This window comes from Ooceraea biroi, chromosome 8, assembly GCF_003672135.1.
Source record: "Ooceraea biroi isolate clonal line C1 chromosome 8, Obir_v5.4, whole genome shotgun sequence".
NCBI classification, from domain to species: Eukaryota; Metazoa; Arthropoda; class Insecta; order Hymenoptera; family Formicidae; genus Ooceraea; species Ooceraea biroi.
Window position 1 is genome coordinate 11,458,054 of NC_039513.1, and position 20,992 is coordinate 11,479,045.

General features: G+C 45.6%; 3 protein-coding genes across 3 annotated transcripts; all 3 read right to left on the reverse strand.

Moving 5' to 3' along the window:
- Positions 1-1,949: 1,949 nt before the first annotated feature.
- LOC109611055 lies at positions 1,950-8,335 on the reverse strand. Its single transcript, XM_020032114.2, has 5 exons — positions 6,915-8,335; positions 5,228-5,643; positions 4,768-4,953; positions 4,343-4,689; positions 1,950-4,230 (listed from the first exon to the last, which is right to left on the reverse strand). The coding sequence occupies exons 1-5, from the start codon at positions 7,063-7,065 to the stop codon at positions 4,179-4,181; spliced, it is 1,152 nt and encodes a 383-aa protein (XP_019887673.1). The 5' UTR covers positions 7,066-8,335; the 3' UTR covers positions 1,950-4,178.
- LOC113562484 lies at positions 8,320-11,778 on the reverse strand. Its single transcript, XM_026972077.1, has 8 exons — positions 11,774-11,778; positions 11,064-11,439; positions 10,722-10,940; positions 10,303-10,581; positions 10,000-10,251; positions 9,610-9,909; positions 8,783-9,101; positions 8,320-8,624 (listed from the first exon to the last, which is right to left on the reverse strand). Exons 1-8 carry the CDS (start codon positions 11,776-11,778, stop codon positions 8,320-8,322), a joined length of 2,055 nt encoding a protein of 684 aa, XP_026827878.1.
- LOC105280715 lies at positions 11,453-19,425 on the reverse strand. Its single transcript, XM_020032113.2, has 8 exons — positions 17,430-19,425; positions 15,269-15,711; positions 13,954-14,267; positions 13,449-13,843; positions 12,936-13,286; positions 12,675-12,819; positions 12,170-12,569; positions 11,453-12,021 (listed from the first exon to the last, which is right to left on the reverse strand). The coding sequence occupies exons 1-8, from the start codon at positions 17,613-17,615 to the stop codon at positions 11,925-11,927; spliced, it is 2,331 nt and encodes a 776-aa protein (XP_019887672.1). The 5' UTR covers positions 17,616-19,425; the 3' UTR covers positions 11,453-11,924.
- Positions 19,426-20,992: the final 1,567 nt, after the last annotated feature.

Sequence of the window (20,992 nt, forward strand, 5' to 3'; positions counted from 1 at the left end):
CCTTTTGCGGTGGGTATGCAACGTGTGAATGGCAGCGTGTCACGACGTGTCATTGTTTTAGACCGCGATTGATAGCGACGGCTGTCTCCCACTTGACTACCTCAGCAAGCTCATACGCTAATTAAGGGAACGCAGTGGCCTGGTTGCGATGTCAAGTTCGCGAGACAAAAATTGCTCATTTCCAGCCATATTAAAGACTTAGCCGTCCAATGGTTACACACGTTAGTTTTATATTTACGACCTCCATTCTCTTTGAAATGTTATAGTTAAGTAACTCTTTGTAGTGATATCTAATCAAAAAAAGAGTGCAAAGGTGCGACCGTAGAGGCAAGTTCATGAACGTGATAGCCAAAGCGCGGCGAGTACGTCGCGAGAGTTGCTCGACGGTAACCCGTTAAACTTGGCTCGAAGGTACATATTCCCCCCCAATAGTTTAATATAAAATTGAAAGATCTTTTTTTCTTATACGTATAATACAAGGTATGGAGTATCGGGGTTAAAGCTCTCTTGCAAGTACCCGCGGCGGTGGGGTAGAGCGTCGGAGCGTTGTTACAGCGTGCAACTGCCTCTCATGTCGTTTTGTTCACTGAACTAGTTCCCTCTCCTCTTACCTCGCCGATTCATTCCATCACTACCAGACTCGCCACAATCTTACCACCACGTACCGCCGGCCACTACCACTGCGACGTGGAGCGGCCGTAACAGCGCGATGCCCACAGCAACGTCATCAAGATCACCCTCGTGCCAAGAGACGGAACGAGAGGTGGAAGTGGTATCGAGAGAGACGACCAGCATTATGTGAGGATTTTACCGAATCCGTCGAATCACCGTGGAATTTCGGACGAGGAAGAGCGCGTGTGACGGTGTACAAACCTTTTCGGGATAATTGTGTACTCTACGATCCTTGAATAATTCCTATTTCCATTTTGTTTTAATTGTATCGTTGTGCTCTCTCTCTCTCTTTCTTGTAGAAATTCCACTTTATAGACGCGGTATATGGCTTGACGACGAAGAGGAGAAAGCTAAAGAGAAAAAGAGAGGCAGAAGGAGAACGCGATCGAGCGTGCCGTGAGTGTAAGCACGACGAGATGCAGAAGAGAGAATGTTGAAGCGAGAGGCGAAGACGACGTGGAGCGCGCGCGCAGCCTCCAAGTACCAAGAGAGAGAAGGAGAACACGGACCGGCCGCCGCATACCTACACGACGCGTAATGAGAACATACCAGCATCGTTCGGTCTGCTATCTGCTATCAAACGGATACCACCGGCCCAACCGCGGACGAAGCGCGCAACGCGCCCCAAGCAAGACCCAAATTTATCTGCTCGCATCGCGACGGCGCCGCGCCGTGCCGCTTCGCTTTTAAAAATCTCGCTCGCAATATTTCATTGCGATCATCGTAATTGAGATCTCGGCTTTTCAGCTATTCGTTCAGCGGTTACCGTTGACTCTCTGCGGATATGCTCGATCGATCGTGCTCACCACGATTACCGCCACGAGTCGAGTCTTAATCATTATTCCCGATGATGATTCTCCCTGCGGAGGGCTTTGTGCGATACGAACGGAGCATTAAGCCACCGCTGTAGTTACACTCTGATTAATAATCGACTTCGATCGAATCTTCTTGAAACCTTTCTTATCAGCGAGCACAGCCGATGCGAAACGCATGAATTTATCAGACTTTTATTCGATTTGATCCGCAGTGGTTCCTACATGCGAAATGTCTTCCTTAACAGCAATCTATTATACTTTATTTCTGTCAGTGATAAACGCGTTTATGTCAAATGTATAAGTCATCTGAAATTTCTAATAATATCTGAAAAAATGTGATCGATTTCTTATCGTGTGCTATATAGTCGCATGATATGAAAAGGAAGGAATCTCAACTCCAAGTTAACATTTGTTAATAACTGAGATAAAGATAATATGTAGACATTTCATTCGAAAATTGTATTAAATTGTATTCTATTTTTTTATTAGCTAAGATTTTGAGCGATTGTGATCGAGGCTCCTTTCGATATACACAAGCTGTCAAACGTGTTTTAAACGTGTCATTCTCTAATAAACCCTAGTCGACCGGTCGACCGTGGAACAATGTACTCCGGAACGACGGTATCGTCGGTATGTCTTGTTCTTCGCGCCTGCATATCTTCCTGTTTTTCCCTTCACTGCTTCTTCATGTTTGCGACGGTCCCTCTCATCGAAGACGCTATTAAATTCGGCGCCACGCCGTCACGCCGATAGCGCACGCTTTGTCTTTTCTTTGCTTAATCCTATGTATTTCCTGTTCCAATTTTTCTGCACAGGGTTGATGGTCTCGAGAATCTTGCATCGTCATTTCGTCGGCATTTCTGATACGTGAATAAAGTACACACACACACACATACACACTCGATAATGCACACTAATAAAAAAGAGACGTGTCTAAAAGAGGAGAAATAAGTTTATATATGTAATTCAAGTGGTTCGATAATACTATATACACGTACAATTCGAAAGAACTTCCAAAATGAAAAATTCTCATAAATTTTACGGAATGTCTCCGAAATTATCGGCACATATTTTAACAATTTGTTTAAATTGCCTGTAGCCGAGTTTTCTTTTAAAGAAAATGTGAGGCCACGCTTATGGTAATGTTCTTCAAATTTTCAACGTGAGAGAGAATCATAAATTTCGTCGTAAATTGCGTCGACTAAAATTGTCGACCTTTAATAAAAAATCTTTTCGATGAGCGCATTTGGAATTAATTCAAGGGAGAACTATAACGCAGTCACGTTAATAATTTCACGCCGCTGCTCTCTGACATATTGCAGCGAGCGTTTATCGTCTCGTGTGATCTCTCTTTTTCTCTCTTGTTAATTCAGTCTCTACAAAATATCTATAAAATGTGTACCGGTAATTCCATAGAACGTTTTGCGTACACCGGTAAGAGCGGGCAGGATCAGTATGAACCTGATGTGCCAGTGTAGCTTCTCTTTAAAATGTACGTTGGTTTTCTCTCGTTATTCTACCATGTATGCGCCGAGGATACGCGCGGGATTCTTGTCAAAGATGCGCGATTTTTTTCCCTTCATCGTGCAAATAACGCACACGCGTCTCATCATCGCATTTTTCCCGCTCTTATAAAGGGGATAAAGTTCCGCGATTCTGGATCATTACAAATATTGGCGTTGGTAAGAATAGCGATACAATTAATGGCAATTCCACATGCACATATGCTGCATACGCGCAACTATCGCTACGCATGCACGTACGCGTTCGTAAAGTGTTTGTAAAATGTTCTTCGTCTCTCTACCGATTCTGCCGTTACAATTACTCAAGCGATGAACGTTGTTTTTGAAGATATTCTTCCCAGCTGCAGAATTATCTTCATGTGCGTATAGCATTTCAGTGACAGACAGGACCTCGGACGGTCTCTGTTCTCGCAAATGTATCAAAATCGTCGCAAATCAATGGATTGCATTATGTGATGCACGATGCATGAAAGGAGAGAAAGAGAAGGTTCTTTCCGATTCTTTAATGTCCACCTGTACTTTACAATTTCACTTTTTTTCTTTTTTTATCAAAGTCCGTAAAGTACTACATCGATGATGACACGTACGATGAATGGGAAATATTAAATGGAAAAGCGCGCGCGCGCGTAACGTGATGGGTTCCAAAGTACTAAAATTGAAATTGATTTTAGAATTTTTAAATAAGTTTAGATTTTTCGATTCTGTACAAATACACACTAAATACTCAGGAGAATTTCAACGACATCAGTCTCTGCGCAAATAGTCTCGACGATTCAATGAAATCATTGGATAAATTGCTGATAAACAATTACGACGGCACAACGATGATACATCCAGCGACTAAGCAGATTGCGCGCAATGGAATACAAGCTGCACGTTTTTAGCGTTGACTTTTATTTGAACAATTTAACGTAACGTTAATCAGCAGCTAGAATCTCGGCTATGACCTTGATGATGAGATTTAACGTTAGTTATCAATGTTGTTGAAACGAAAAAAAAATCATGCAACATCCACGAGCGTGCGACGATCGTCGATGTGACAATGGCGATCGTCGCGGATGATTCACAGTGTGTTAGGAACCGGAAACGAATACGGACGAGGATTTTCTTGGACGATCTTCGCTACTGTGTCTCGTTGAATTCGTCGTAGGGCGGATTTTGTTTCGCATCAACCTATTTTTATCCATCTGTCAATCGAATATTCGAGAGCAGCCACCCACCTGAAATAACGATAAAATATTATTCGCAGTATGAAAATGGAACAAAGCGATCGCGGAAATGACCAATGACGATTGCTTTTATAGAGATAAAAATCGCCTTGTAACTATTCACCGTTTCTTATCTATCTCTGATTCGGTAGCGAAGACGTAATGCCTCTGCGTGGGGTCTGGTGGTTGTAACTCAAAGGCGTGCTTCCTGCCGCCAGAACTCGCAGCGCTAATAAACACCCTAAAACCGTGCAGATATGCCACGCCGAATGCTTTCTCGGCGTTGGCGTCATCGTAGAAGTATAGCGCGGCGTCCTTCAACACGCAATATCGCCTGGACCAGCCGGTGGGTGAGGATGTCTTTCGAGCATGTTCCTGCTGCTTGCTCAGATACCCGAAACAATCTGGCCTCTGAATCGCGCACGCAGCCATTTCCTTCATTCTTAACGAAGAGTCCAGCCAAGTGTCGATCTGAATGAAGAAAATGGAATGGATTATTTCGCAAAAGAGCTCAAAGAGTCGGACTAGCGTCGACTTTGCTCCGCATACCTGATTGTTCCTCTCGACAGCTTCGCGTATAACCGTCGTCCATCGTGCTGCCGCTTCCTCGGTATCGGCCGCCAATCGCAGCGTCAGGGCACCGTGTTTCTTTATCGCGAAACTGTGCACTCTCGATTCAGGCGTCTGCTCCACGTCGTACTTCAGGAGCATTACCGCTCCCACTGGTTGCGAATCCTGTTGCGATAAGTATACATCTTGAGTGGCAGCGGTCTCTGCTTTAAATCCTCAAAGGATACGTTATTTTCTGTATCTCGAATCCTTTCTAAATTCAAAACACACTCATGTACACTTGATCTCCTTTTCATGGAAGAAACGTAAATCTGAGGGATCCACGTTCCACGTATCTTTACGGATTCATCATCCATTGAGCCGCGCTTGCGCGTTTGCACCACCCAAATTCGCGCTTTTTGTTCTTTCTTACAAATGAGAAACGACAATCGTTGCTTACCGAGTCAGTCTTGTAGCAATACAGGCAGTTGTCACGACGAAGAGCAAACCATCTTCGAACCCATTTCTCTGTGCTCGAGGACTTTCTCCACAAGTAACCCGAGCAAAGAGGTGCCTCTTGGACGCCTTCTTTTGCCCCCGTGCGCGGGACGCGCGGCGCCAACACGTTGCAGGTTCTTGCCACTTCGAGTTCCAGGATGTCCGAGCCAGAATGTGCCAATCTTACGATCTCCGAATGCGTGGCATCCATGACGCTTCTGCCGTTCACCGATATTATGATGTCGCCAACCTCGAGACTGGAATTTTCCGCGGGCGTGTCTGGCTCGATCACGGAAACCACCACGGGCTTGGAACCATTAATGCGGAATCCAAATTCGCCGCCCGCTTCACGTTTCATGATTACCCTCTTGTCGCTTTCTACAAGTGCAAAGTATTGTACCAAGTAACGGACAGAAATATTCTTATTAGGGGCAACTCGCGATGGTAAATTTTGAATCGCAAATTACAAATGAAATATCGCTTATATCAAATTCAAACGTACAACAAATTGCCTTGTTTTAACCTTATTTATTTAACTGCCCTGAGATTCTTTGTACACACTCGTTGATTTCACACACTCGTTATTGAAACTTAATTTTACATTATTTTATGAAGAAATTCGCGTTTGCGTACTCTTTGACGTGATTTTATCCGATATCAGAGCAGGAGGTATTTAAAATACGCTCTAATACCTGTTATCAGCATTGAATATGCTGTATCATCCCACTAGACCAGGATTATATTTAGATCAGGAGCATTTAATACGCGACAAAGAGACTCGTACATGGTAAATTGTTAAGCCTCGCGCTTTATGGACACTCCACACGTGGTATCATATCGAGTGGCTGTACCACGGGAATAGTGCGATATGCGATTACGACCACGCGAGCATAATCGGGCAGGCAAATCGGTCGTTCTAGATCAGAGGAGCCCGAAGCGGAAGAAAAATGGATCGACGATGTGGCACGAGAGCTGAACGTCCGGTGCAAAGAGGCGCGAAGCGTGCGCTACAAATGTAGTGGAGCATATTTAGGGCCTCAGACCTTTCCCTTCATTATAGATAGAGGTGGCTTGTCGTTGTCGCGCGGCTATCGAGCCGTTTTTATTTCTGTGCCATTACGGGCTCGTTCATTTTAGTCCTCGCTTTGATCATGAACGTGAAAGACACTGGAAAAAGCGCAACTTGATCGTGCGCGGCGCATCGTAAGCGCTACCGGGTGCAGATTATACATAGATAGCGGTATTGCGGCACAGCGGTGTGTAATATCCTATTTATCTTGAGGTTCATCGTGTGTCCTACATCACGGATGACACGGGGATGCTTTGATCCGTTTAAATTCGATTAAGAAAGAACGCGTAACGATAATGCCACGGCATAATTTGAATGCCAATAACGGTACATTCTGAGTCAATGAAATGGAGCTACAGCCCTCGTCTTAATGCCCCGAGATATCGTCACCGCAGATATTTACGTCGTTAATTTGGCATCGCGTAGTGTTTCACGAATTTGTAGTGCTAAGTAGCTCGATTGAAACTCGCGCGGAATCATTTCCATTCATTTCGCGCCATTTTCACTTTCCTCGTCGAAATGTATTTTTGAAATTATTTTTTTATGAAAATATAAACTTTCCATCGGGGCCTGTGATTACCTGTGGTCGTCCCACCGAATCTCGCCAGGGCCTGGCTCTCCCTACACCAGACTCTCAGCATACACTTGAGCAATTCCTCCAGAGCCTGCTTCAATGTCGCGTCCCTGTCTACTTCCGCCGTGCACGAGGAACTCGCGGAGTTACACACCATGGTTTCGCTGGTCAACGAAACGACACGCGACGACGGATTTTATTTTTCCAGCGAGCAGTCTCGCTGCGCGTTACGTACTTTTGCACCCTCCACCGGAAGAAGAATGACTAGGTGTAGCGCGTACTCGCGCAACGAACTCGCGAGTGTACACACAGAAAAACGGTGAATTTACAAAGCCGACGAACGCCTCGAGAGTCACAGCAGCCTCGTGGAATGCGACTTGGCGCCCTGACCCACTGACTGCCGGCCAAAAGCTTCTTCTTCGAGTCACCACCCCGCTGGTCTCCGCTCATCCCCCGGGCGCCCTCGCGCGCTCCCGCGGTTCGCGAGTTGGCGGACCGCTGGCGGTTCTCCGCCGCCTTCGCGCGGGTCGGCACAAATCACTCCTCTCTGTCTTCCTTCTCCGCTCCGAACGTGCCGGACTTGAACGCGTCTCGCTCGACGGCTGCTCGCCGGGTGGATTATATTTAGACGACGGAGTATTACGCGGTGCTTATTTAAAGAATCGGGAAGAACGTCCCTCTCTCTCCGTCCCTGTCTTTCTCTCTTTACCCTCGTGGCTTTTTCTACTCTCTATTGCGACCCAATTCTTTTTCTCGCCCTCTTAATCCTCCTCTTCCTCTCCTCTAATTTTGTTAGCTCATTTTTCACGGCTACACACGTACACGTGCCAGATATAGTAATGATTCTCATTTTTGCAGCGATGTACAACCTCTGATCCTTCTTACGTAAATTTTCATGTCACAGCGGATTTGATTAAATCTTATTTGTTTAACGCTCTAATTTTGATCCAATTGTTTTATCCGTCTCCCCTTGCCTCTTCTCTTCTTCTCTCGTTTCTTTTCTTGTCTCTTTCTCTTTTTCTGTTCATCTCGCCCTCGTTAGCTCGCTAACTCTTCGTCCTGTCTACAGATTCATCGTAGAATGTCTTTGCGCGAGACAAGGTGAAAAACATTCCTCAGCGATGCGCGAATCGATGTTGAGGCGACTCGTTAGTGCCGCGTCGGACGTCATCCATCGGATGATCCCACGATGCAGGGAGAAATGAAACTTTGCGATCTTTTAGCGCGCTTTAAGAAATTCTAATAGAAACGCTCATGGAGCTTGACTTTATCCATCGTGAAAGTTTTATCTTTACGCTTCGGCACACCATATACATAATTGGTACATATACATACCATAAAATTAGAAAAATGCACGAATAATATAAAAGGCTTGAGAAATTTTTTAATAATTAATATTTTCGTTAACGTTTTAACTGGGAGATATGAAAACACTTGTCTTACCAAAACATTTTGTTTGTATCCTCTTGTACATCTCACCGCTGCTTTTTCGATGTACCATCCTATGCGTGACAATTTCGTACTTCTTCTCAAAATTCTTTTCGCTCTCAGTAGATTCCTGGGAGTCTCGTCGCTCTTTGAGAACGCTCTCCGTAACGTCATCGTCACCATCTCTGCTGTCAGGTCCTTTCCACACGTGGCTCTCTTCGAGATCTCCAATATAGATCCACTCGCTGCTCGTGTAGGGTTCCATATAAGTATCTTCGTCTTCTCTTCCTATCAGGAATGACACGTATGTGTTATTATACGTGTACTGAATGGTATACATTTTGTGTACCACCATAACTATTCTTTAAGTTTTATAAAAAAAAACAGAAGGATTCGAGCGTATTAATTCAAAATAAAGCGTAAATAAATACATATATTAAATTTACCCGTGAGAATCTCCATGCTGGCATCGGTACTTCGAGCTTGCAATCTTCTCCTGCCGATGGCCGTGTCATCGATCGAGCCTCTGCTTCCTGATCGCGGGGCGGCCCTCTCCTCTGATTTGGCTCGGATGTCCGATCTGCCGGCACTGCTACGACGATGCCTTCGGTCTCCTCGATCTTCCGATCTGTACCTTTTGTCAAACTTTTTGTACAAACGATGTCCCGTAACTTGTACAAGCGATGTCTCGTGCTTGGAAGTTGTTCGATGGCCTTCCGGGGAGTCCGCGAAACCTGCCGGTGGTCGAACGATCTCTTCCGACACCTCAGGATAGAGCAACAGGAGGGCACACACGATAGAGAAAGAAGGCAGACAGATGAACAAAAGTAGATGGAAAAAACTTCTACTTTGCATTCGCATTGATTTCATATCGTTCGCACGATTGTGCGTTCGTGACTAATTTCACTATCGAGAAAGATCTTGAATAGTGAATAAAACGTAAAAGAGAGGATAGATTTATGCAAAATCTATGTCAGGCAAAAAGAAGAAAAACTCTTCATACAATGCTAATGGCAAAAGCATACCTACTACGAGTATTGTAATAAATGCAACTTTTTGAAAAATACAAAGGAAAAAGAAAACAGTGTATTTAGAGCTTTATTCTACAACTGAAATGGCAAACTCTTAGAGAAATATGAATCTTTTACGTACTTTGCGTAATCTTGTTCATTTGTTTAATCTACTCTAATCTCATTAAAAACTGCTATAAAGAGAAACTACTAAGAGTCAAGGTGAAGAGCCAATGGACAATGCACGATAAATAATATATCACCTCTCTGCCACAATGGTGGCAGTGTGCGGCGTCCAAAGCGGCAATGGAAACGCAGGGTTGATCGGCGCTCTCGCTGTAAAAGACGCTATCACTGCCCGGACTGACGGATCTCAACGATTCCGCCGACACAGCCTTCAATCTCGTCTCTGGGCTTTGTGTCTCCACCACGAGTGCCCGCTGGCCGTTGTGTCCTGGACTCCGCTGATAACGGCCGGGACTCAGACGACTAGAGCAAACTATATCGTCCGCGACGCGGGATCTTCTTCGCGGTAAACTGCCCGTTAACGCAGCGTTCTTGTCCTACAATCGGACAAATGCGCGCAGCTCGAAACGATGACGAAATACAGTTTTTACAAATGCATCGTTCATTCAGATCGTCGCATTATCTACCTCATTGCTGCGTCTCCGAGTAGAAAGGTGACCACTAGTCTTTCGCCTGGGGCTTTCCCTGGTCCGACGATGCCTTGCAGTTTCCGCACCCTCTCGGTGCATATGATGATGGTGATGATGATACATGTGATAGTGATGACTGCAGCTCGAGTCGTCGGACGTTGGTACGTGAGGACCGTCCTCGACCTGCTCCACTCTCCATTCTTCCCTTTGGGGACTTCTACTGAGCACTTGCTGTTGTTGTTGCTGCTGCTGCTGTTGTTGCTGCTGTTGCTGCTGCTGCTGCTGTTGCGGCTGCTGCACCTGTGTCGACACCGAATCTCGCTTCCTGTTATTTCGGTGTGGACTTCGTGCTGACGTTAGTTTGCTTCGCGACCTGTGACGATGGCTGGACGTCGGACTGACCTCGACGTTCTCCGGATGCGCCGCCTCCACGCTGTGCTCCACTTGTTCGGCGTTGTTTGCGGTTCCAAGGAAATCCAGGCTGAAAGTTTTCTTCTTCCGACGACGTTCCTCTTCACTCCACATACGAGGATCGGGTGGCGATTCGGCGTAACCGCCAGATGACGATCGATGACCCTCCTATCGGGAAGAAACAATGGGTAAATGATTAATTTCGTAAAATTATTTCTTTCTCTCTGTCATATTATACACTACTACGCTGCTGTTTATCATGAAATTTCTTGATAAAGATATCTCGTTAATTAATGTCATACACTTACATCTCGATCTAATTCAGTCTCTGAGATGTGTCTACTGGGTGAAACGGCCTGCTCCAAATCATTATTTGGATCGGCCATCGCCAGCGCGTCTTTTAGGTCATAGCTACCCGAACTACTACTGCTGCTGGATCTCATTGCCGGTGGAGCTAGTTCTAATCCGAATGCAATTTCCGTTTCCTCTAAAATCGGCGGTGGACTACATGGCTCCTCGATAACAGCCTAACGACAAATAGAAAAATACCAAGCGCAAATAAACAACATTTATACTCTCAAAAATGCAAGAAAATCTTGTTATTTACGTTACATCAAATTGAACAGAATAAAACTAAAACTTGCGCTTACCTCGCTTCTCGCCAAGCTATAGATCGAGCTGGCGCTTTCAAAGGAACTGCCCTCCGCGGCGGTCGCGGTGGTCGAGGCGGGCGCCGATGCCGCCGACGCCGCGGCGCTGGACGCCTGCGGTGGTCTCGACCAGGAACTGGTCGTGGCGGATGTACCTGTCGTGGTCCCGGTTTCCGTAGAAGTATTGGCAGTGACATAATCCTCGGAGGTCTCGGAAAGATCGGTGTTTGTACGGCCACCCGAGTCCGTTCTCGCTAAGCTCAAACCAAACTCACTCGACGACTGCGACTGGGGCTGAGACAACGGCGGGCCTGGACTCGCACGGCGTAAGCCACTTCTCGGTCGGCCGTTACTCGCGGAGATGGACGATTCGATACTGAAAAAGAAACACGAGTGTTAATCCGACGTATGTAATCTAAACTACAAAGAGGGGGAAACAACAGCATTTTAACGCGGATATCAAGGGATGAATGTTACATCGTTAATTACGTGTGTGATTCAGGAGAAAACATGTATGTTAATTAACATTGGCGTTACTCAGGGGAATAAGTACGGGAGCGGGCGTACATGTACATGTGCATACACGCGCTTATATCAATGAAACTGTTAATCAAAATGGTTATTATCGTCGAAAGAGAGACAGAGAAGAGGAAAGATATTTACAAGATTATAGTATTTACAAGCTTATAAATTACTGCATTAGACGTTACTACATGTCAGTAAGCTTCAGGAAAGTGATTTGGAAATGAGAAAAATTTATATAATGAAAAGAAGGTGGTATCAGTCATCGGAGATACTGAATTTGAAGATTCAATCCGGGGATTACTGGAGATCGTAGTACTATAAATGCATCGTAGTATCTTACATATCATACGCATAAAAATATGCTGTTGAGGATACATCATTGTAGTACATTTGTTGAAACTCTGCCGGTAACAGATCTTGTATGTAAGTGAGTCTGTAAAAAGTACTTTTCATAAATAAAGTAATATGCAACAGCGCTGAAGCGAAAATCCTTTCCAATATCTGTTTCTTAGATTTTTTGATACATTACTATGCGCATATTAGGCGCGATAAGAAATCGAAAACGGATGGTCGATGCTCACCTTGGTGTGAGGGGTTGCACCGGAGTAGCAGGTTCCAGACGTATCCTGGGACTCGGTGGGCAAGGTTCCACCTCGTCTTCCACGTCCAGAGCCTCGGTATCCATCGAGGAACGTTGCTGATGTTGTAGAAGCAGGAGGTGTCTCCTCCTCGAAGACGGCGTTAGTAAAGCCAACGAGTCAGCCTGGAGTACCGTCGCTTGTGACTCGTTCCATATGCCATCGCTGTGGTCCCTGGTCACGTCGTTTGTCAAAGAATCGCTCGAGGCGAATGGTGAAGCCACCTGACCGATGATCCCAGTACCGGCGATCCCGGTACTGAAACTAGGCGGATAGATCCCAGCTTGTAGTAAGGTGCAACTTGGCAGCGAATCTTTTGGAGTTTGCGAGATCCTGCGCGGTGCTGAAATGAAATTATAATTAATTAGTTATGTATTATATAAATAATATATTATTCAGAGAATAATTTAAAAGCAAAATTATATATGTTAGATAATAGATGACGCACTTGCTGCTACGGTTGGCGACGTGGGTGAAGTTGGAAGTGATCTAGGAAGCATAAAATCGTCTGATGGCAAACCTTGTACACCATCTTCGAGCGATACGCTTCTCTTTCGAAAGAGACCCCGACGTATCAGATTCTCGTGAAATTCCTAAGAAGGAAATGGAAATATAACTTATTGACTCATACAAAATAAAATTTATTTATTGTATTTGTAAAATGTTTCGGCTCGTGTAGAAACTCGTGTATGTACTCTGAATTTTTCACCTCTTCGTGGTGATCCTCTTGAGAAGGTGAGAGGCTTCGTAGGAGGGACAGGTCCTCGGGTGTCGAGGAAAATTGGACGGGTGCTCTGACAGTTCTGCCCCAAGGATCCTGCTGATTCCTTATGCAAGTATGCGGGTAACTCGGCTCACCGCTTTCTCCAATGAGTTCGCGCCTTTCGACTTGAATTTCGCCGTCGGAAAAGGTCTTTTGAAGAGGAAGAAGCCTACGGGTGGGCTCGGAAATCCGACTAAGAAGTGCCCGAGCATCCGGTGATACTGGCGCCGGTTTGAAATTTATGAAAATCTCCTGGTCGTCGAAATCAAGTGACCTGCGACGTTCTTGAGATTTCAACTGGACAGGGTAACATGAGTGAAAATTATGAGTTTTGATGTTTCACTATTTGAGTCAAGTGCAGAAACGTACAAAATGATGTCACGTTTCTGCTGCACATCACGCAAAAGGATTAATATCATTCATCGTAAAGCACAAAAAATTTGCGTTTGAAATACTTACATGAGTAATCACAATGTCTCCGTTTGGTAATGGCTCTTCGACAACAACGGTGGCGACAGCAGAAAGAAATGGTGGCGGTGGTGTCATTGAAACGAGAAACGGTGACCTCGGTGGCTCTTCGCTTTGAGTCCTATGGAGCGGCTCGTGATCGGTTTCCTCTTTCGCGGAGGCACCACCCTGTCCGAGAGGCGTTCCCAATTGTCCAGCTTCCGAATAGCTCTTGGTCAATTTTCTCCCGTTGAAAATACCGTTTGTTTGCGCGCCCTGCGAAACCATCTTGACACGACGAATGGTTCGAGGACTGAGAGTCACCGGAAGTACGCGACCGCGGAACATGGCTGGGATCTCAGTCTGCGTCGCCTGAGTTTTCATGGCACCGCGTTTAGGTGGTTTCTCTAATAGAGAATTAAATAAGAATAGTTACAGGTCGTTCAAATTGCGTAAATCGAAAGTAAATGTTTGTAAAGTATTTCGCTTGTGCTCGCTACGCGATGGAGAGACTCACCAAGTACGAGGACACGGGGTTCGACACCAGGATAAGGGTGTAAGGGCAGGGATGATGGCAGTATAGTATTCTGCATTGTCGGCTGCGAGTCTATGAGACGTTCCGGATTGTGTGGCCTCGGTGGACTCCTCGGAACTTCAAATGACGTGAGCGTGTGGGACCTCGCAAAGCTCACATGTTTCGTCTTTGGAGCTTGCGGACCTTGCGTCGTCGTCGTTGTCGTTACGGAAACGGGAGGAGGTGGTACAGGTGGTAACACTGGTCGTGGACCTTCCAGTTTCGTCGATTCTTCATCCTCTGGGACCCACGTGTATCTTTGAAAGAGAAAGATTCATCAATTAAATTATATTCCAAATGTTTATCCTTGACATTAAAAGTTAAAGTAAAAGAATATATTTATAATCATACTATTTATATGTTATAATCTACTGGCTGTAGATCTTCTTCTACAGCATATCGAGGCAACGATGTTGCGCACAACCATAATTTTTAATCGACCGCTTTTCGTTGACCTTAAAAAGCTGATAAAGGGGCGGTGCACAGCACTCATGCTAATCAGAAATAAACTCACCCCTAGGCGCATGCTATACTCTGACGAGACCGCGGAAGGCTTTATACGTCACAGTCGATGGAACATCGCGTGTGCTATATAAATACCGTTTTTTTCTAAGGTCTATCTAAAACTGTTAAACGCTCGAATCAATGTAGATACGAGTAGGTATGTTTCCGAGGATAATCCCTTTCGATACGCACGTCATCAGCATGATAATTGTCATTACGGATTTCTTCATCATCTCATAGTCGGTTTCATGTTTTGAAATTTTTATTTGCGATTCGCACCCTTCCGTTTGTATGCTGATCGTTATATTGCGCGACACGCCTTTCGATCAATTACGTTATTAAAGTCTTTATCCGAATAAATCGATCGGTAGATACATTCTAAACGCGTCGCGCCGGAGTAATTTGCTCCAAATATCCGAAGCATTCGGCTGCCAAATAGCCGGAGGTAATGTCACCCTTCGCGGGTGCCGGTCCCGCGTGTGCAAATATACCGTGCCTACCGGCAGTTGACTGTTATTTTTAACAAAACGCACAAAACGCACGTTTCACCAGGAATAAGATACATTTATAAATAGACACGTTTTACGTCCATTAGCATAATTATAAATTCATTCATAATATTTTGTAGAAAATATATACTTTCCGTGCGGTCAAAGATGATCGTACCGCAATATTTCTGGGCTTGTCCGTTTTTCTTTCTCGCGCGGACGATCGTTAATTAAATTGTCCAAATCGAGTCCGACTTTTCGCTCACCTCTTTGGATCAGGCACCGTGCAAAACGATCTCGGGCGCCGTCTAAAGTAGGAACTTTCGATCCATTCCGCCTCGTCCTCGAAGTCGTACCTCGACAGACCGCGGGAGTAGGTCGGATAAGGCTGACGGTACATAATCTGTAAGGGTCTGCGGGGATACGGCGCGTCGCACAGATTCTCGTCGCTGGGAACACTACGCACGCACGCCGACAGAATAGAATTTCTTGTGGTGCTGCACGGCGACGGGCCTCGCGTGGACAGACATCCGAAGAAACCGCCGCCTGATTTCTCGACGGCGTCCAGCTGCCGGCTGGTGATGCAGTATTGCTCCTTGATGTCCTCGCGCGAGTACAACGGGGTTGCGCGACGGTCCCACGAGTCCACGCTGATCGCACCTCCGGGACCAAAGCCACCATGGAGATCTACTTGCGTGGAGACATCCACCTGTCGTGAATGCGAACTGGATTATACACTCGTAAACGCAACCAACATTCCGACAGAGACTTGACGTTGACAGACGTCGCGGCGTCTAAAATGATTTACATAAATGTCAAGTGAATGTTTTCAAGGTATTGCATTTATTGCCGTACGCAAGACTACTCGTTCCGAATTTATGAACGGATATTTGAATAATGACACTTTGACGGACTTTGACGCTTTCGAACGATCTTTTGTGTTGCTCCTTGATGGATGGCAATCTCATCGTTTACATATTATTAAAATCAGGCTTACATTAGAGAGAGTTTCACAAAGGTTTTATTTTGGCCCCGACTCTTTACTTTTATTTATTAAATGTAGACTGCAAAGTTTAGATTGTACGAGGTATTAGTCATCTCTTTACGTTATCGAAATCAAATTGGATAGAAGGAGATGAGCTCTTTCTGCTTTCGAGTTTTTTGCTAAATTTGCAGCAAACTCTGAATAGGAATGAAAAATTTATGATATCGATTTAAAAATGTCGTTACGGTCAACGAGACACATAAGTTCTTGTGACGAAAACGAGGAAGCACGAGGGGGGACATTGCTTCCCGCGGAGCGTTTAAAAAGTCGTATCGTTCTTCGATCGAGTACGGTAAACTGCTTCATTCATTGAAGTTCTATAGCTGTACACGGCTCATTGTGCCGAGCTACGTTATCGGAAATCATAATAGTCGCTGCATTAAACTTGTGTAATTTCCCGGACTTCATTACCGTTCTTGCATTATTCCTTTCTAAACATGGAGTTCCGATAATACCACCCGCACAGTGCTGGATATCATTGTAGATGATTAATGATTATCATGTTATCAGTACCCGGTAATTGCACTCGGACCGTCCTCTCGGTTGAGCAGAGATCAACGAGACGAACGAGGGAAGTACCCTCAATTTTCCTGAAACGCGGAGCATTTCCCTCTGGGAGACTGACCTACATTCGATCACGGGGAAACGAATTTCGGAGCGCGAGCAATGTCCCCTCGTTCTCCTCAGAATTGAGATATTATTACTCAAATTGAATTATTATCACTCTGATGCCCGAAAAAGACGGACTCGTCGCCAATCTTTTCGCACGTGTTTTAATTGTACATTTCTGTTGTCGAAATTGTACATAAATATACATGGATTGTAGATAAACGTATGATAAACGGTGAGTGAGCGTTAATAGATGTTAAATTTGCTTGTTCTTTAACGAGATACCACACGACGTTAAACAACGTGACCTACTCAATATGGATCACCTAAAGTTTAACCGTCCGAGTTCAGAGTTAATGCGATCTGATTGTAGCGGTAGACGTTAATGAACTTTCTGAAGTTATCGCGCAACTGTTACTTTTTAATGCATAGTCTTATCTATAATGTAAATCACAAATTAAACGCAAACAAAATACGCGATGCTGTTCTCCGTGATATCCGCAAAAGCCTTCGAGAGTATTTCTCACGCGTCTGTTATGTTCGTGCATACTTACTTACTCGGTGCTGTTATTTATGCAATATTCTATTATTGGAATAATAACTCTGAGAGAAAAATAACTGATGAAAAGCGTGAAATGAGAGAGCCGTGTTCTCGATACCAGACCGCGCAACTCTTCCCGACTCTCGATGATCCATCGCGATTGCATGCATGCACGCTTTTTCCACGGGGATAAACGCGTAATCTGTTGTCGCAGGCGGGATCTCGACGGTACCTGGGGATGATAAACGGGTGTCGTCCTGCCGACGGCATTAGCGTCTCCTCGCATGGCGAGCGGCATGCTCGCGGTGGCTGTAGGCAGGTTCCTCGGGTTTATGGCGATCTCGGGACCGGGATGGATTCTCCTGATGCCCGCCGGGCCACCCCCGGCGGTGGATGCCACGCTCGGTGCCTTCACCATCCTGGACCGCACCCCTCACGACTGCACCGAAAACGCGTGGCTGTGAAAACGCTGTGACACGCACACCAGCTGGTCTATCGATCTACCCGATTCTTTTTCCCTCTCAAAGTGTCCCGCTCTCCCGGTGCGTGGGGATCGAGGGATAAACCCGCGAGCCTGCCAGCCTCCTCGTAGACTATCTCGTCGGCGCGTCTCGCGCCCGCGAGACGTTCATGTTCGCGCGCGCGCGCGTACGCGGCACGCGCCAGGATCCACCAGCAGCGAGGGGTGTCCTTTCGCGCGGCACTCACGACCGAATACTCGCGATGATCTATCGTCGGCAGGTGACTCCTGGCGATTGATGCGCGCCGGAGGAGCCGACAACGGCGAGCGCGACGGCGACGATGACGAGCTCTGTGACCACCACACACCGACGTCGACCGACGACGTTGGCAGACGACGCGGGGACACGACCGAGGCGACGCGTCTCGGTGGTCCTCGCGAGACGCGAGGGATGATGACGAGAATCGCCGAGGGTTGGTGAGAAGCGACCACGGGTGCGCGCGAGCTAATGCAGAAAGGAGAGCGCGTGATAGGGAGAGGGTAGATACGCGAGATAGACTGGAGGGGTAGCTGCAGCGGGATGCGAGGACAAGGGGGGATGAATGGAGGGAGTGGAAGCGTGGGAGATATTGAGACGGGAGAAATCGTGGCGGATGTTCGACGGAGAAGAGGGATGACGATGGAGGTATTTGTAACCCTTCGCTCTCGATTTGCGTGTATTCGCTCGTGCGAGTTGCGTGACAGGTTCTCCTCTCGTTATATATCCGGCGTATTATTATCCGCGATATTTATCCGGTGTCGCACGCTTAATGCCGATGCGATCAAACACTTTCATAAATATACTTCCTTTACTTTCGAACCACGCGATGAAATCTGTCTCGATTAACGACAATCGCGCGATTATCCATCGTGAAACATTCGCTTGATTGTTCGTCCTCTTCGTATCGCGATTTATTCTATTTATTCGTATTGGAGTAGCGTGCCGATTGCCAAAGCAATCCAGCAATAACTAATTAGTTGGAGAATACGCTATAATAGCGTTGGCCGCAAACGCAAATCAGTAAATCAGAAAATGAACGCGAGAATTGTTCCGCGAGCACGTGTACATGTGGGACAATGAGCATTAGCTGAGAGGGAAGATAAAAAAGCGACATGTTGAACGTCACTGCTGCATAACTGGCACGTCGCGGCGACGAATGGGGAGGAGGGTAGCGGCGGTAAAGGTAGAGAGAACCAGATAAACGGGATGACACAGTTGCAACGCTGAAAAGACAAGCCGGACGCATGTTGGCACGGTGGAATGAAATAAATATGACGTCATAGACGGGCGCTGCCGTGTCGAAGCCACGTTCTCCGACGCCCACAATCATCCCCGATGTACTTGCGCACGGAAGTACCGACGCCTACGAGAGCGCGAATCTGCAAGAGTGACCGACCACGTCGAGACCAGATGGAGCCCCTGCGTGTCCTTTCGCCGTCACCCTCTTTGTTGCGGCGCCGGAACTACCCTGCGAAATCGAACGTGACACGCGAGTATTTTTGTCGACGTTTCTCAATCAGATGATCAGATCAATAATCATCGAAATTGCTCGCTAAATTACGATCAGAGTTGCCGTTTTATTTTTACAGTCCGTACATCTCGTTAATTGTCTCCCATTAATAAATCATCCCGAATAAAATCTGCGTCAGCTTGGCGACGCTGTCTCTCTCCAATTTGGCCAGTTTATGAATCAAAGTCAATCAGAATTATTCTCTTATTATTATACACGTATATTTGAATAAAATATTCTGTTCGTGGACGAAGCATATCCTGCACGTGCATCCATAGTTCTTTAACTGACGCAGAGAGGCCGCATATGTAACAAATCCATATCTGTATGCGATACCTATGCAAATGTCATGTGTACCGACAGATTCCTGTTGTTAAGTAATATTGGCGTACTTTGATTTTTTCACGATTGTTGTATCAGAATGTGAAAATCAATTTGTAATGATGAAATTTTGATTATAAATGAATAACAGTTTTATCGATGTTATGTCAGAAAATTGCCAGTTTTTGATAACATTTTTTTATTTCTCATTTCTCATTGTTTCAGCAGAATACCGCCAAAGTAATAAACCGTCTCTCGGTCTCTCGCGTGACTCTGCATTCTAACTGAACGACTGAATTTCGAATGCGTGCGGGCGAGCCACGCAAATAAACACGCGCCAATTTATAGAACGGGCAAAGTACGTATACGTGGTGCAGAGTATTTCTTTCCATCGGATTTTATAGTTTCGCGCAACACTTGGTTTTTTCTTTCGAAATAAACGAATGAATAAATATAGTAAAAGCAGATTCTTCTTGCTAATTTTGTTTCTATAGTATCGCACGCTCGATAATTGTGAAAGAGTTGATTAAGAATCATCACCGGTCTTGGATGCATATTGTTCTACTTTTGCAAAGTACTTGTTCGATTCGTGGAGATAGCACTTTGTCTTTTTCTTTTCTGTTTTTTTTCGCACAAAACGGCCCAACTAATATACTTTCGATTTATAATTGATAAGCTAAAGTTATCTCTATCCATGATGCATGACGTAACATAATGAACACCACGGTGCTACGTAACTTAATTTGCAGGTAAGCTAGCCCACCCTGAGGCGTTTCGGCATGTCGCCGGTCAATGCAATCAATGTAGCGGCTATGGAGCTTCTACACAAAGTTTCTGCTAGATCTGAACCTTTAGGAGCTGAAGCCTCCTGTCAATAGAGCGTGTCAATAGTCCTGTGGTTATTCAGGTCGATGCTGACTCTCGCTGGACTTGGAATCCTTATTCACACGTCTTTGAGACGTTCACCGAAGAATCAATCTTCTTGATGTTAAAATGAAAAAAGCTCGTGATAATTTTGCAGACTGCCAATCACCGATATCATCTCTGCGATCATTAAACGGTGATTTGCAAATATATGAATCTGACACCTAGTTTACACGAGTTACGTATTCATGAAATGATTAATTTTATCTTTGTAATTGGAAAGAGATTAGAGAGTAGGCTCCTAAAGACGTCCAAGCGAGTCGCCGAAAGCGGTAAGGAAGGACAACATCTCGAGATAATCCGGTCGATGATTGATATCCTCCTCGGGATATCGAACGTTAATTCTCTAGAGTTTGAAGTGCGGTTAATGGACGAGTGTCAGGGTTGTTCTCGTGGCTTGAATTCGGTACACAGCTGTAGGAGCAAAGCTACTCTTGGAGTGGCATCAGCGCGCAAGCGTAAGCCATCGACCGGTGGAGAAATTCGCTTGAGAGTAACGACGACCCCGCTCGAATAGCGACTCACTGCGCGCGACCTCGG